The sequence below is a fragment of the Astatotilapia calliptera genome, chromosome 1 (genome assembly GCF_900246225.1).
Source record: "Astatotilapia calliptera chromosome 1, fAstCal1.2, whole genome shotgun sequence".
Taxonomy (NCBI): Eukaryota; Metazoa; Chordata; class Actinopteri; order Cichliformes; family Cichlidae; genus Astatotilapia; species Astatotilapia calliptera.
Window position 1 is genome coordinate 27,367,866 of NC_039302.1, and position 15,752 is coordinate 27,383,617.

Here is a 15,752-nt window from a genome sequence, read left to right on the forward strand (position 1 = left end):
TACTTAGAGACCCAACATACCATGTACATCCTTTCAAGTTTAGCAGCTGCAGTGACCCTTACAGACGTGTTATAAGTTTCTGCTGTTGTCCATTTGGCTCAGAGTGATGTCAGTTTTATCATCAGACTGTGAGCGTGAGGCTCTGTCCAGTCAAGTTAAAAAACGTTTGTAGCAAGATTATTGATATCATTTCCCTATCATTAAGGCATGAATAGCTCTGACAGTAATAACAATTTTGTATTCCATAAATCAAGTGCTTTTTCAGCTAGTCTCAACAAGATCAAACAGGGCTGAGAGCCAGTAAACAAGTTATGTTTGTGTTGTTTTTCTTCTTTGAAAAATCTGACTATTCTAGTAGCCTGAGCAAATAGTGTCTTGAACACTGTCAAATCTATTTTTTTTTTTTTTAGAAAAACCTGCCTGCACAACAACTTCTTTGTGCTTAAGATGATTCTTCATCAGCAAAACCGAACATTAAAGTAAGCAGAGAGATAATGCTTCTTGTATAGTAAAAGAGGACAGTGTACGTTACGAAAAATAACAAAATAGACATTTACTTGCATTCCCCATCTTTAAAATGGTGTGTGTGTGTGTGTGTGTGTCATACTGTCTAGGAACAGCCTGCAAGGTCCATCTCTCCAACAGCAGAGCATCTTGTTTGATGACCGGGTCACTGATGAGATCACTTGGGGGGCACTCATCGCCATAGCAACAGTCTGGAAGGAGCATGACCTCGATCATAATGGGTATGTTGTTCCTCCAAAGTAGGATCACCTCAGAACGGGTACGCCTCGCCTGCCGACACTAGGCACACACACACACACACACACACACACACACACACACACACACACACACACACACACACACACACACCCGTGGACAAAGGTGAGCGGTTAGTGTTCATTAGGGCTGGGTATCGTCACTGATTTCTAGAATCGATTCAATTCCGATTCACAAGGTCCCGAATCGATTCGATCCACGATTCGATTTAATTCGATTTAATTCGATTCGATTCGATTTAAATCTGGGATATTTTGACAGTCAGAAATATTATAATTCAGATCAGTACATTTACATATTTTTGTATCAATAAAAAGGAAGCTGACACACGCAAGACTTTATCAAAGGTGTGAGCGTCACAGCAGATACCTTTGTGTCAAAGTAGCTGAAGATAAAACACAGAAAAACATGAAGGTGGTTTTCCTGGCCTGGGATTTTATAAAAATATTCTGCAGTACATCAAAAACGAAAGAAAACCATTAATCAACATATGAACATTACCTCTGAAGTTACAGCGGTTTTATTAGAGACACAGCTAAGCGTTTTGCATTTTGAATAATATTAAAAAGTTTAAATTTGTTCAGTATTGAACAGCAGAAATGAGGTTTTCTTTTCGGAAGAATGTAAAAGGGAAAAAAACAGCGGCTGACAGCGCTGTAAGCAACAGTAGACTTGTGCGTAACAAGCAAGCGAATAATGAAGAAAGCGAAACTGTTCTTGAAGTACAGAGATAGAGTGAGAGAGAGAGAGGGAGGGAGAGAGAGAGAGAGAGAGAGAGCTGTGCATCGCGGTGGAAGCAAAACAGTAAAAGTCAGAGTGAATACATGACGATGTTTATGTGAATCTTCTTTTGCTGCTGGTTCGGTCAATATTGTTTGGAGAGAGATCAAACTAACAGCTTTAGAATCGGCGCATAAAGGGCGTGAACACAAAGCTTGGACCCGCCGACACATCAGAATCAGCAAGCTGTCGGCTTTCAGCCCCGACCGTGTCCTTGCCGTCGGGTGAGAAAGGCGACATCTCACTGATTCTGATCCACGGGTCGCGCTGTGTGTTTAAGTCTATGTGCAGAATCCGTGTTCCTGCTCTCATTTACTGTCTTAACTGTTTGGTGGTTCTTGAAATTTTGTGAGATGTCACCAGAGATTCTGGCATTTCGGGCAAAATAAATTTATATTAAAAAAATCGATTCAGGATTTTAATGAATCGATTCAGGATTTTAATGAATCGATTTTACGTTATCCAAGCCAGAATCGATTTTAATCGATGAATCGATTATAAAAACCCACCCCTAGTGTTCATTAGTGAATGTCAACACCAAAGTTAGGGGCACAGCAGGTAGAGAGTAAATATTGCTATTAACCTCTGAGTTAAAAAAAAAGAAGAAGATATTTTTATCCTGCACGGCAGTCCAGTGACAGAGGGATATACTGTAGACTCAATTTATTAGCTAACAGCCTAACACAGCGGTTCGTTACAAAGTTACAACTCTGTTGCCAAAGTAGAAATAAAAATGTATTACAGATCTTCATTATCTTTACTAATGCATCAGTACAGTGTGTATACCATCAAATCAGAGCAGCTTAGGTACCACTCACTGAAACATCCTGTTAACATGTTACACTTCATTCTGAATATGTAATTTTTTATGATAGCAGTTTTCTTTTGCTTTTATTGCACGAGGGCTGTTACCTAGTCTTACGTAATACGTTACTTTTCAACTGTCAGGAGTTAACAACATACAACAATAACTGAATGTGTTTAAATATTATTGTTTTGGTTTTTATAAATGCAAAAATAAAAGAATAAATTCAGCTGACAGTTAATTCTTAACAGGTCACCTGTTATGCTTTGAAATTATGTGTATATCTTTTTATTGTTGGTGTTTTTGAATGAAGTCAGCATACTGCATTCTTTACATTATTGGGTGCTCCTCTGTCATTGAGCTTAAACCCACAACACTGCAAAAAACATTATTATTTATTTATGTTTTAAACACAACTTTTGAGACAGCAGACTCAGTTCCCGCACATCTCCACTTTCCAATTTATCTTTGTTTGTTTGTCTGTCTTGGGTTATTATGTTGAGATGTTAAAACTATAAGATTAATGCGCAACTAATGGATACGACAATCTATACCTGAAGCGCTCAAAACGTCAGCTGTGGATTGGTATGACAAAATTTAAAAGGAATTCAGGGCAGTACACCAGATAAACTGGATGAACTGGTATACCGCCCAGCCTCAGGAAAGTCAACTTTTAGTTTACATAACAAAGACTGCATGAGTAACTGTGTACATTGACATTGCTTAAAGCAAGGAAAAATTCTGTGCCTGAAGGGGGACTGGAAGGTCATCCCACAGAAGGTTATCAGCGTTTTGTGCCTTTTACACCTCAATTCCTGATAAAATGTTTACTAAAGTGATGGATGGTGCAGGTTGTTAAAATTGAGGTGGATCTATCATTTGGCTACACGTAACATGGAGATTGGCTCTGTATCGACCTGTTAACCATTTCAGAAAGACAAGAACGCAATATAATTGTATTAAATGTGATCCCCCTTATGTTTACATGTAAGGTTGATCCAAACTGCAGATAAATGCATGAAGTCACACTCTACTCACTCAGAAACATTAAATTAAATTATAATGTATATTTTTTAGACCTTAAAAAATAAATAAATAAATAAATGTATAATATATATATATATATATATATATATATATATATATATATATATATATATATATATATATATATATATATATATATATATATATATATATATATATATATATATATATTTATATATACTTTTAACACAGATTTTCTAACTGGAATTTTATATTGTAGGTCAAGCTTTTTAACCAGTTGTTTAAAGCAACGCTCTTCGACCGTGTAACCACAGCACTAATTTCCATCCACCCTTTGCATTTCCGGTCAGATGGACTCTAACTGCCGTGTACTGCAGCTCTCAGTAGAGTCACTTGTTTACATTTGGGTAGCATATCACCAGTTGTACTTAATGGTTTGTTGTTTCCACGCTTAGTGGGAACAGTTTTCTTGTACATTTTGCAAAGCATTGCGGTTGGTTGAAGTAGTTCTCTTTTTAGGTACTAAATCATCATCTGAGGGTGACGCACAGCTCTCAGACATGCCCGGGCTTGTTTGATAATTGTGTCCATAGCATGACTATAGTAATAATATCTCCACATGGAATTTTTAATCATGTAAAAATCTGTAGCGCTATCAGTGCAGGTGATATGACATCAAACAGCCCTCGAGGCCACGTAACTACCACTAACTGCTGACCCACAGCGAACCAAATTAGGCCTATTTTACGAATACAAAACATAGGGCTCCTTTCAATATGTACATGCAGCCATATTCTTAATGTGGAACAGTTTAAAAAACACAAGCCTTTAAATGTAGGGTACAGTACCAGATAACTTTATGCCTTGCCTGGATGTATGAAATAAATCTTACCTGGGGTAGTTTGTCGCTGCATTCATGCTTGTGAAGAGGAGGCATGGCTGACTGGGCTGGCGGACAATGTAGCCCCTCAGTCCTGCCTTTCACAGAATACTCTGGTGTCCTTCCCTCTGTGATGAGTAAGGTCAGGAACACCAGGAACTCCTCCGCATCGTACTCAAAAAACTCCTCTGTTGCATCTGGACAAGACAAAGAAACAAAGGGTCAGCAGTAGCTATATGACCAGTGCACATTCAAACAAACAAATAATAATAATTTAAAAAAAAAGGGGGGGGGGGGGGGGGGAAATCAGCTGGAAAAAAGTATCAATTAAAAAAAACAAAAACAAAATGTAATGTACCCACGGCAGAAAGCCACCTGTTCTGCCTGTTCAGTGTTGCATGCTTGAAAATGGCCATTTAACTTGGGCTGAAAAGACTTGCTTAGAGAAGGGGTGTGGGGCAATGCAGTGAATGACACAAGTTTTCCAGTTTGGCCACTTCAAAGGAATATATTTAGATCATCCATGTCAGCTGAGTTGTTGGGTGAAGCCACACTGATTGTTTCTTCTCTATGTGGCGTGCACATAAACATCAGCCGCACTGACGATGACATCATTAATATTCATTGGAAAAACATTTGCAAACAAAAGATCAACCAGTTACACGAGGAAATCACTCAAGAGAAATCATAAGAGTGCATGCTCCACCAGTTTGGCCAGGGGCTGTGGGTGGGGCTGGCACGAGAGAGCAGGACCTTTAACGGCGCTATTCCCCTCTGACTAACAGCTATACAAGAGCACAAAGGAGAACTAGATGTCACAGTAAAATTACAGCTTATGCTAAGTATTTGATTTCATTAAATGTATTTGATTCTCAACTACAAAAAGGTGCAGCTGGGTCAGTAAGATGATAGTCAACTAGCTCGCGTGTCTCCTGCCACAACAAAATTAAACAAATCCTGCTGTTTGTGTTATAAATGAGCTTAGACCTTAAGGAGGGTATTTTTAGCAAACAGCTGAAGAGCCTGTCTTAGTTCTCCATCTCCTGCTCTTCTCCAGAGAAAACTCCCAGAATCCCGCAGGAGGTCAGCTGATGCACAGCAGCACAAAGAATCATAGCTTTCTTTCTTCTGACTCACAGGAGTTGCCTGTACATATAACCTCTGCAGGTCTAAATAAGTGAGCCAGCAGCAAACCAAACTCAAGTCAAATTTAGGTGAAAACACTGCTCTCACTCTCTCTCTCTTCTTTGAAACTATGACTGTGCTGGTCCTCACAAGAACACAAGTACAGAAGCACATAAACACACCCTGTCCTCCTCCCACCACAGCGGGGCTGGGTAGAATAGAGTCCCTCTCAGCTGGCTATGCAGAAGTGTGAGCTATGAGCTGCTGCTGTATATATGTGTGAGTGCATGCATATCATAGCCAGCCAGTCGCACACATTCCACTCAGGGAACTCCTCCTACATGCCTTTGAGCTGGTGCTGCACGTGGAGAGAGACGCAGTCCAATACAAAACATGAGGAGGGAGGGAGGGGAAGAGGGGGTCTGTTAGCCAGCTGTAGGCTGAATAAAAGCAGGGTAAAGGAGATGGAGAGGGAGACTATATTCACAGACAATCTCCTTTTCTTTATGGGCTGAATCAGAACTGTGTGAACAAAGGGAGTAGGAGACCAACAGTGAGCTAGAACAAGAGAGAAGAGACAGGAGCAATGGGGTAATGTATGACAAAGGTCAGCATTCAAGGACACCGTCTCTCGTTTTACATGAGGGCTGGTTGCACACACTGGGTATGGTGGGTTCTGGCTTGCTGATTTCCAACCAAGGTTTGATGTTCCCAGTTGGTCAAAGAGGCTCCTGGTACTACTGGGATCTGGGCTAAAGGTGACACTCGGGAACAAAATGAAGCATGGGCTGATGAATTGGCGTGGGGGGGGGGGCAGCGCTTAAGTGAGCAGAGGGAAAAAACAGCCTCTGAGAAATGGTTTGCTAACCCCCAAAAGCAGACACACACACACACACACACAGCTCCCAATTCATATGTGCACAGTGGGTGTCAGATTACTTCGCTCTAGGGAAAGCTAGACTCGGGAACGCATACACCCCTAAAGCACATATTGCAAAAACACACATGAACGCTAACAAACAAGGACAACATGACACACAACATGCACACAAAGGACCAGTGGTGGAGGCTCTGGTTAAGGGGCCCAGGCTCTGTATGTGTAGATGAGAGCTGTCATTCATTAAAGGACTGCGCCTGAATAGAGCATTCCTATGAAGCCTACACACACACACACACACACACACACACACACACACACACACACACACACACACACACAAACACAAAGAGACACAACTTGAATCAAAGTTAGGAGATAATCAAGATACAGAATAAGACAAAAGAGGCTAAGGCGAAGAAAACCTTTGGACAGATGAAGTGTTCAGAAAGAATCCCATTTGTGTCCGATTTCTGCTACTTGAAATGATTAAAAGCAGAACAAAAGTCAGAGTAAGGCATTTTTCTCATCTTGCTGGTACAGAGACTGATCCTTCTACATGGGAAAAACTCTCACCCAGAAAGCTCAACTCAATGACTGATGGAAGTAATGCAGTATCTTAAGAAAAATAATTATTTTCAACCCTCTCCTGTTTCTGGAGAAACAGGTTGGTATATTTTCCCTTCTCACATGTAGCATGTGGCAGGAAAAAGCCCTGCTCTCTGCACCGTGAATGTTTTAAAGGCATTCACACTACAGAAAATACACTGTGTGTTTTAAGGGGCCAGCATCATTGGGCGGTGACCTGAGACCAAGTTTTCCAGACTTAAGTCTACATGTTGTAGCTGTGTACTGTCAACAATGGGCAGTGTCAAGATTATGTGAAACAGCAGGTCTGTAGTCTACTTCTGCTTGTGATGCGCTGTTGTTGGTCCTTTAGCTTAGCCCCTGCTGTGGAGAAGACCAAATTAGATCTTCATAGACAAATAATGTATTTGAAGTGAAAACAAGTGTAAAAAAACAAAACAAAAACAAAACAAAACCCCCAAACAATGAAAACTGTACAGTGCAGCCTATTTCAGTGCTTTTCACATCTACCTTCTTCGTGTTTAATGGTTTCATAACTCCTTCCTTTTCTTGGAAAACTTGGCTGTCTTTCCCTTTACTTATCAAACCAACTTTTTAAACTATCAGAAATGCCAGACTATGTGCTGGCTTTTTGCACTACAGCACACAAGCATGTCTGTGTAGGTTGTATACTCGAAATCCTACGCAAAAGACATAAATGATGCACAATAAATTTTGCTTACAGCGAGGGAGCTGTCTGAGTAGTGTGTGGAAGAGGCTGTGCACATAATACACAAGAGTTGGCAGGTTAAAGACTGGGCAGTGTCTGATCATTGCATTAATCCAAATTCCATTTATAAAATCTGAATAATTAGTTTGACTGAATAGTATTATTGTTGTGGACAACGAAGGCAGCAGAGCTTCAACATCTAGTTGACTAGCTCTCACACGCACATGTGACCTTTAGAAACCTGAAAACTTCAGGGCTTTTTTTTTCATATATCGTTTTAAGCTAATAAATATATATTAAAATTATTTCCTAAAGCTAGAGGCATGTAACAATGTTTTAAATCATACCTACAAATAGTTAATGTCACTTTAAAATTCATGTAACAGTTGTTTACTTGTCATTAAGCCTACAAGTTCAACGTTCAATCCTGCCTTTTCCTTCCCCTCATCTTCCGTTTACCCACTGGACCATGACTGATTAATTCCTGCCTCTCCATCTTTTCAAACGGTCAGTTTTGTCTCTCATTAGCTGATATGTTTGTATGCATACACTTTAAATTAATGTTTGTCTGAGATACATTATTCCTTTCTTCCTTCAATTTGTTTTTGGGTCATCTATGTGTGTAAATTATGTTCTTCAGTTTACATTAGACCTCTTAAATTGTTTGAAAGAAGTACCATAAGCAACTACTAACAGTGCTTGAGAAATGCAAACAGAAAACAATTGTGTGTTTAGGTCCAGTGACACTTCACTGATAAATGCTGCACTAAGCAAACCCAAACAGTAATACATGTACACATGATGGAAAATGTTATTTTCCTCTTTTCCATGTGCATGTGATCTCTCATCTGTCTCCTGATCATGTGTGATGTGAATTATGTAACAGGTCGGATTAAGATTCGGGCGTCTTATTATTAGACCTATGACCGCCTGCCACCAAGAGCAGCCTGAATCCGCCTACAGATCGCCTGGTTCAGCACACACACACATGCACACAATCACATACACACCTCTCAGCTGTGTCCATCTCCTCGAGCCAAAAGATCAGTATAGAGTCATGTGGGATGGAAAAAGGCCTCCAGGACAAGAGCATAGGGGTCATTCTCGATAGCCAACATTGTCGTCACAGTAAAGTGCCTTAGCAACCTGTTCAGTGTGCCTTTTTTTTGTTGCATGTGTTGCAACAGATTCTTACACTTGTTTCTGTCTTTATAAATTATACAATGTAAATGCATTTAGTCTAGTAGAGCATTTACACTGTGTACCCAGTAGCTTTTTAAAAACACAAACAGATGGCATGAAAGAGGGAGCGAAAGACAGAATGTAAGAGACACACATTTAGATAAGATTAATCCGCGCACCATGGCCACACAATCACTGCATAGTTGTGCCTCTTTCTCTGCTCTCTACACATACAAACATTCAAACACATACACTCACAGCTAATTAGAATGCTGAGTAAGTACCCATATGTCCACCATTCTCATCCTCCTCTGTACGGCCATTACTTTACCCGGTTTGTGCCTCTTCCAGAGTAGCATGGTTAAAAGAGACCTGCGATATATAAACAGTTACAATGGTGGGTTTTTTTTAAATAAATTAGGTCAGCATATGCTTTTAACAGTCAATTCAAATCATTCAGGCTTTGTTCTGTATGATGTTAATCAGAAGGGCTATCTCTAACATAGTCATCTCAGGTACACAGCTCCACCTTTGAGCACAGAAGCCCCACCCATCCCACTGTTCCAACTATGAGGGGCAGCCAATCAGAAGAAAGATGGGTTAAAAAAAGAAGCAAGCAAAACAGTTCGTTTTAGACAGAGGATTAAATAACTAAGCTAGATTTGTATTATTTTGATTTGTGAAATATGCAAAGCTCTGTTTTCTTTAACTAATAATTATTTTCATTACTGACCAATGAACAATTTTTTCTAGAATCCAGTTTTAATGAAATGCCAGAAAAACAGTTCCCACACCAAAGAGGCATCTTCAAAAATCTGATGCACAGAAGTTTGGTTTACTCTCTCTATTTTGCGTTTGTGTTTAAAAGAAAAAAGAAAAAAACCCAGCAACAACTAACTAAAATATTCGCTGCATTACCAAAAGTGAGATGGAGGTAACTGGAGACAAAAGCTGGTGCAAGATCAGTCACAGATCAAAGTTACAGTGGGAATTCAACAATGCAGAGTTCACCTACCTAAAGCTGGGGTACTGATTATCAAGGAAAGGATATATCTCACTCAAAAAAGAGGGGGGATAACATACTGCAGGGCAGCAGCCAGAGCTCACAAAGAGAAAGACAGAAGGTCTGTAGAGATACTGAAGGAGACAGATGACTGAAGGGGAAAGCGGAAACCTACACAGTTAGTTCAAAGGGGAGACAGGAAGTCATTTTAACCATGTTTTCAGTTAACTGTCTGTCAAGTGAATTTCATTCAAATGTTTGAACCTTGGAAAAAATTTCTTAAAAATAAAGCAAATTATGTGACATTTATCTCAGCAGAGTTCCTCTCAAAGAATACTCACAGGGACAGAAAAGAATAAATAAAAGACTCTGGAGATGAAGCAACTCTTATAGATGAGAACAGCACATCAACACATTTCAACATATACCCTATGCACTGTGAGAGTCCAATTTTTACAGTGGGGATTTCCTTAATTTTATTTTAATTAATTAATTAAATTAAGTGAGTGTAACACTTATTTTGCAATATAGGGAAAAAACAAACAAAAAACCAGAAAACCCCCCCAAACATGATTCAACATTTACATAACAACAAAGATCTATCAGTGGGTGTTCCACTTGCCTTTGTATAAAACATCCACGTCTAATATTAGAATAAACTTAGAAGCAAGAGAAAAAGGAACAGTAAACACACACTTGCTTTGTTTAAGAGCACAAGTATGCTGTAAAAATAATAAGTATCTCATAGTAATAATTGATTTTCATCCACACAAGATACTACAGCTCTGACTGCTCTTACAGGCTGAGACAATTTTCTCAAGATGAATATGCAATAAAACTCTGAACAAAGATCTGTACAAGTGGACCCATTTCTGGAGACAAATCAAGGAAACAAAGACACAAGTGGGTATTTGCAACTTACAAAAGTTCAAATGCCCAGTCTTAGTCCTGATGTTTAAAATCTTTTGAGGTTTTAAATTGATAAGTGTAAGACATTTGATTTTTTTGGGTCTGCAGACTTCAGATAACCAGCCAGCCGGGAGGCATTGCATTAAGGCAATTTCCAGGCAGCTTCAGTGCAGCAGCAGTCTGCTGGGCTCACTGAGGTGTGTCAGCTTAACACACAATGATATCTAACTCCTTCTGAATGGAGCCAAACATAGAAGGTTCAGTCTTTCCTATCGCAAAATTTCTTATTATGATCGGGTACAGCAGTGGATGTCCTTGATTCTTGAACAGTTCAAAGTAAAGGGTTTTTGGGTTTTTTTTGGCTGCACTTACACCTCTTAGTCATCACTGCAGGAAATATAAATTAAAAAATGTGATGCAGTAATGAGCTCACCTTCAATCATGCATGGACTGGACACAGCAGATAGTGCCAAAAGCTCAAGGGCTGCAATATATACGCAGTTGTATTTTTAAGCCAAAGCTTTTCTCAGAAAAACTAAACTTCTATCATGTACAGTATGCATTACTGAAAGGATTAAAATAAAACAAAACATTGGTTTCGTGTCACATGACTTTTAACTGTGCATCAGTAGAGGAAAAATAAATAAATAAACACAAATCTAACACTCGTTTCTGTTTCACTCATAAAATACGAGTGAGAATCTACTGTGCTGAATGCAGTTTCATTGAAATGAGAGATTAAAAAGAGCAGCATACATCACATCTTCTTTGTCATCTTTGCAAGAGCAATCAACACCAACAACCAAAGGAAGCAGCACCACAACATGTGACATTATGCACTACTGGTGCACAGCATAACCTTCATCTAACAAAGCACCATCATTGCTTCTCAACAAACCCAACAATGCTCAAAAGACATTACAAAATGAAAATTTTCATTATCTGGACACAACTGTCCTCTGGATTTTGAATGGTAAAAAACACCAAGGCTCTCTTTTGAAATCAAGAATTTTGCAGTCCCGATAGAGATATAAAGACACACTCACAGCTGCATTTTTACAAGACAGTTCTTCTATGCTAAATGCCTTTACTGCAGCCCCCAGTGTGATAAATATAGACACAACTTGGTAAGCACTCCTTTTCTGTTTTTTTCTCACTCTTATTTCAAAGTGAAGGTTCCCACAACCAACTATTTGATGACTTTGTAATGGTGTCTGCTATGAAAACCCATATTAGAAACTGCTAAAGTAGAGAGTGCCTGAAGTCATGTGCTATTAAAAGATAAGAATAATCATCAGTATTTCAAAAGTGTGAGAAAAGTTCTAACAGCCACAAGTTACTTGTTAAAATGCTGACATCCATGCAGTTCTCTGTTCCTTTTGATTTCTACATATTATAACTGTTATGCTGAGCTAACTCTGTACAAGTATCACAGTACAGACAACTTTGTGGACTATTTCTACAGGGACTCCCATGAAGTCCACCACAAAGCTATGCTTATGCAAGCAGCCTGATGTCCACTGTGCAACTACCTCAAAAAAAATGAAGGCATGCTTTTCAGCCTTAAAGTATACAAATGCACTGGTGGCAAAGCAGGTGGCAGTTTTGAAATGTCAGCAGCTCTTGCGAATGCATTTCTACCACTATGGGAATTGTTCACAAGGCTGCCCCCCCCCCCTTTTGTTCCATAATTCTGCAATGTGACTGATTATATTTGGAGACCAGGTGGTTTTTACAAGACCAAATTAATTATATCTATTTCGCTTTACATCTGAAGGTTCACGACTATCTGTCCCGAAATCTAATATAAAAAACAAAAAAGAACCAAAACAGACCTTCACTATTCTTCCCAAACAAGAAGTCACAAAGCAAGTGTCTGTTTTTGTAGTCAGCTCCGACTTTTCATTACATGAGTCATGAAGCTCTCATGTTAGAAACGTCAGTGTTGTCTTAGAGTTAGATGATCTCCACAATGTGAACGACCAACTGTCTCCAAGTAAAGGAATAATTCATGTATGAGTTAGAAAATGAGAACAAAGCACTGAACACAACTGTCATGGCATACAGATGTTCCACTTTAAAGCTTTGTAAGAGATTAAGAGGGACCTACTAGTTTATGCCAAAAGAAAACTGACACAAGCTGAACAGGCAACAAATTGCAAAGGGAAATCCGGAGATCCTCTGTGAACGAGGCCTTTCTGTATTCTCAAACTCCCAAGGATTTGGAAAAACTGCCTTAGGTCTTAATATTGTTTGACCAATATGCAATACTTCCAAACTATAATATATATATATATATATATATATATATATATATATATATATATATATATATATATATATATATATATATATATATATATATATGAACAACAATGTTGTTTCTCCATTTCACAGCAATAACACAAGTTTCTGTGCGTTAAAAATAACTACATTAGAAAAGTATAGTGAATATCACAGCTAGAAATGAGCTGGGTATCAAGATGTAGGTAAAAAGGAGACCTTTCATATAATATAGGCTGTTTGGACCAGGCATTTATTCCACATGGTGATGTCACCCTTGCACTTTTTTTTTTAAAAGGTTTTCTCCAGTAAACTGTCAGAAAACTCATCAAAAATCCACAGTACCAATGACTGTTTCTATTCCTCTGCATTAAAGACATTATATTGGTGAAGTGTTGCAAAACTATGATATATCCTGTAATGCTGATCCGTGAATTTGGTTATAAAAAAAAAAAATACTTGTGCTGAACAAAAACAGGAGTTTGGATTTAAAACAGTTTTGGTTGACCCAAATACTTTGACACTTTGTTGCCAGTCAACACAACACAGTCAAAAAGTACTACCACTAAATCCCAACGAGCCCATGAAACAAAATAATAACCTTTAATTTTAGTTACTGTAGATCAAAAACTTTATCACTTTTTGACTGGGACAGCATATTGGTTTACAGCTTTCATCTAAAATTACCATTACTCACACTGGGACAGTAACACACAACCACAGGACCGGGTTACAAGTTAAAGCCAAAAAACAAAAACAAAAAAAGTCAAACATCTGGATAGAGGGAACAGTCTTGTATAACTTCACAAGCTGGTCCAAAAAACCACCCCCATGCCATGTACCACATATCACGAGCTAACAAGAAGCTTAGAGTATCACCAAAAACTGTAACATCGTGGGAAATTCTAAGGAAACAACACTGTGATGCACATGGTTTCAGACAACTGAATTAACAACATTTATCAGATACAGATGACAAAATTTTTAAAGAGGTTCACCAGTGAAAAATAAGAAGCTTTACTATATCTATTTCTCAACATCTGCCAGTTTTAAAAGTGCTCCCGAACACAGTGCACCCATGTAAGAAATCTAAAAGCTTCAATCTTGCTAAATTTCCTGTAAAAGAAGAACCAGCAATAACCACACAGGCTCTGTAGCAATAAATAACCTCCGCTTTTCTTATTAAAAACAAACAAAAACAACTTCCAACACAAACGGAAGAAAAACAGATATGGTCTTAGTCATTTTCCTCCTGGCTGACTGACCTGGGAATGGAAGAAGACTGTGATCAATGATCATAACTGCTGACCAGGGAAGAAAGGTGGGTGGGACACGTGTTACCAAGGCAACAGGAAAATTGTGTTAAAGATTCCCGTCACGGTGATTGAAGAGTGTCTCTGTGTAGCAATGATCTGCGCCAATATGTGTCTTCGCAAGTGACAGTTACCGCTTCAGCTGTGCTCTGTAAGGGTGCAGTGAGGTGCTCTATGCCACGGCCTTGCTTTGCACATTATGAGTTTCTGTTATGACAGTTAAGCTGTTTATGTGATCATGCTCGCTTTGTGAGTGCTGAGCCCTCTCTAGGTCGCTGTGCATGTTATCCTCAGCGTTTATGGTACTCTAATGTGAATCGCTATACAGACAGAGCTTTTACTCTCCATCTCTGCGGTAAAACAGCAGAGGACTGTTGCTTTGCTTAACTTCACTTGTAATAAACAGGGTCAGCTGTGTTTCCATAGCGTTTTAAAACATGAATCACACATCACTGCCAGCTCACCTTTCCTGCTTTTGTCTGCCTTGTGTTACAAGATTACAAAACACTGGAAGTGGTGAAGTCTGCCAAGAAACCGGCATGTTTTTGCCAGCGGCTGTAAATAATGGTAAAGATCTCTCATAAAGAAAGAACTCCAGCTTCAATTTTAAAAACAAAACAAATCACAGTTGTTTTAGTTTTTTACTAACAGAGTGAGAGACCCTGGTATTTTAAATTTCATCAATAAGCTGGCTGCCAATGTATCTCACCACTAAACCTTGGACTCTGTTGACAACTACTAGTTTTACAAAGACTATATTGGGATTTTCCTCTGCCTTTCTGAAAATGCTCCCACTTTCCTTTAAACTATGGACTCTGTAATGTGTGTGTGTCCCTCTCCCACTAACAACACAAAGGGGCAGATTCACATGAGACATAGCAACAAGTTCTGATTGGCTAAGGGACTTTAGTCCCACTACAGCTGAGGAGAACCCTTCTTTGTGAACTCAGCTTTTATTCTCCAACTGCCAACAGACAAATGACACACAGACACACAAACACATGCACAACCCAGACTGGCACCCCACCTTGTCCTCTCTATCACACCCATTATTGTCAGACATAAAACAAGAGCTGTTGTTTAGTAGCTGAGTAACATACTACTGATGTTACATGATAAACAACCTCTGAGCTCATGGGAAAAAAAAAAAAAAAAAATCACCATTGTGAAGCTTAACTGGACTCCGAAGGACTAAACAAACAAACCTAATCTGAGCTGAGGTGCAAAAGGTTAACTTCAGGCTTTTTTATTTTATAAAAGAGCTATAAAGAGCTATGCATCTTGTCTAAACTGCTACTATTCGACTTTACTACTTTACATATCCTCATCTCCATGTCCAACTTACAGGTGGATATTTCTCATTTGGCTAATGAGAACAAAACTGTATGTCACCGAGTTCAAAACCAAGAAAACTTCTGTTCATACACACAAATCTGTTCAGCTTTCTTACAGTATTAGGTCAATACTGGATGATGAAAGAACCAGTAACAATGGCAGGTTATTGTGG

At 38.9% G+C, this 15,752-nt stretch overlaps 1 protein-coding gene across 1 annotated transcript in view; it reads right to left on the bottom strand.

The window, feature by feature from the left end:
* atosa (atos homolog A) overlaps positions 1 to 15,752 on the bottom strand; it is a 36,567-nt gene that overhangs the window by 8,582 nt on the left and 12,233 nt on the right. Inside the window, exons 2-3 of the mRNA XM_026172610.1 lie at positions 4,269 to 4,453; positions 608 to 804 (exon numbers count right to left, since the gene is read on the bottom strand). Of these exons, the coding sequence (XP_026028395.1) occupies positions 608 to 804; positions 4,269 to 4,453 (382 nt within the window). The remainder of the gene's footprint in view (positions 1 to 607; positions 805 to 4,268; positions 4,454 to 15,752) is intronic.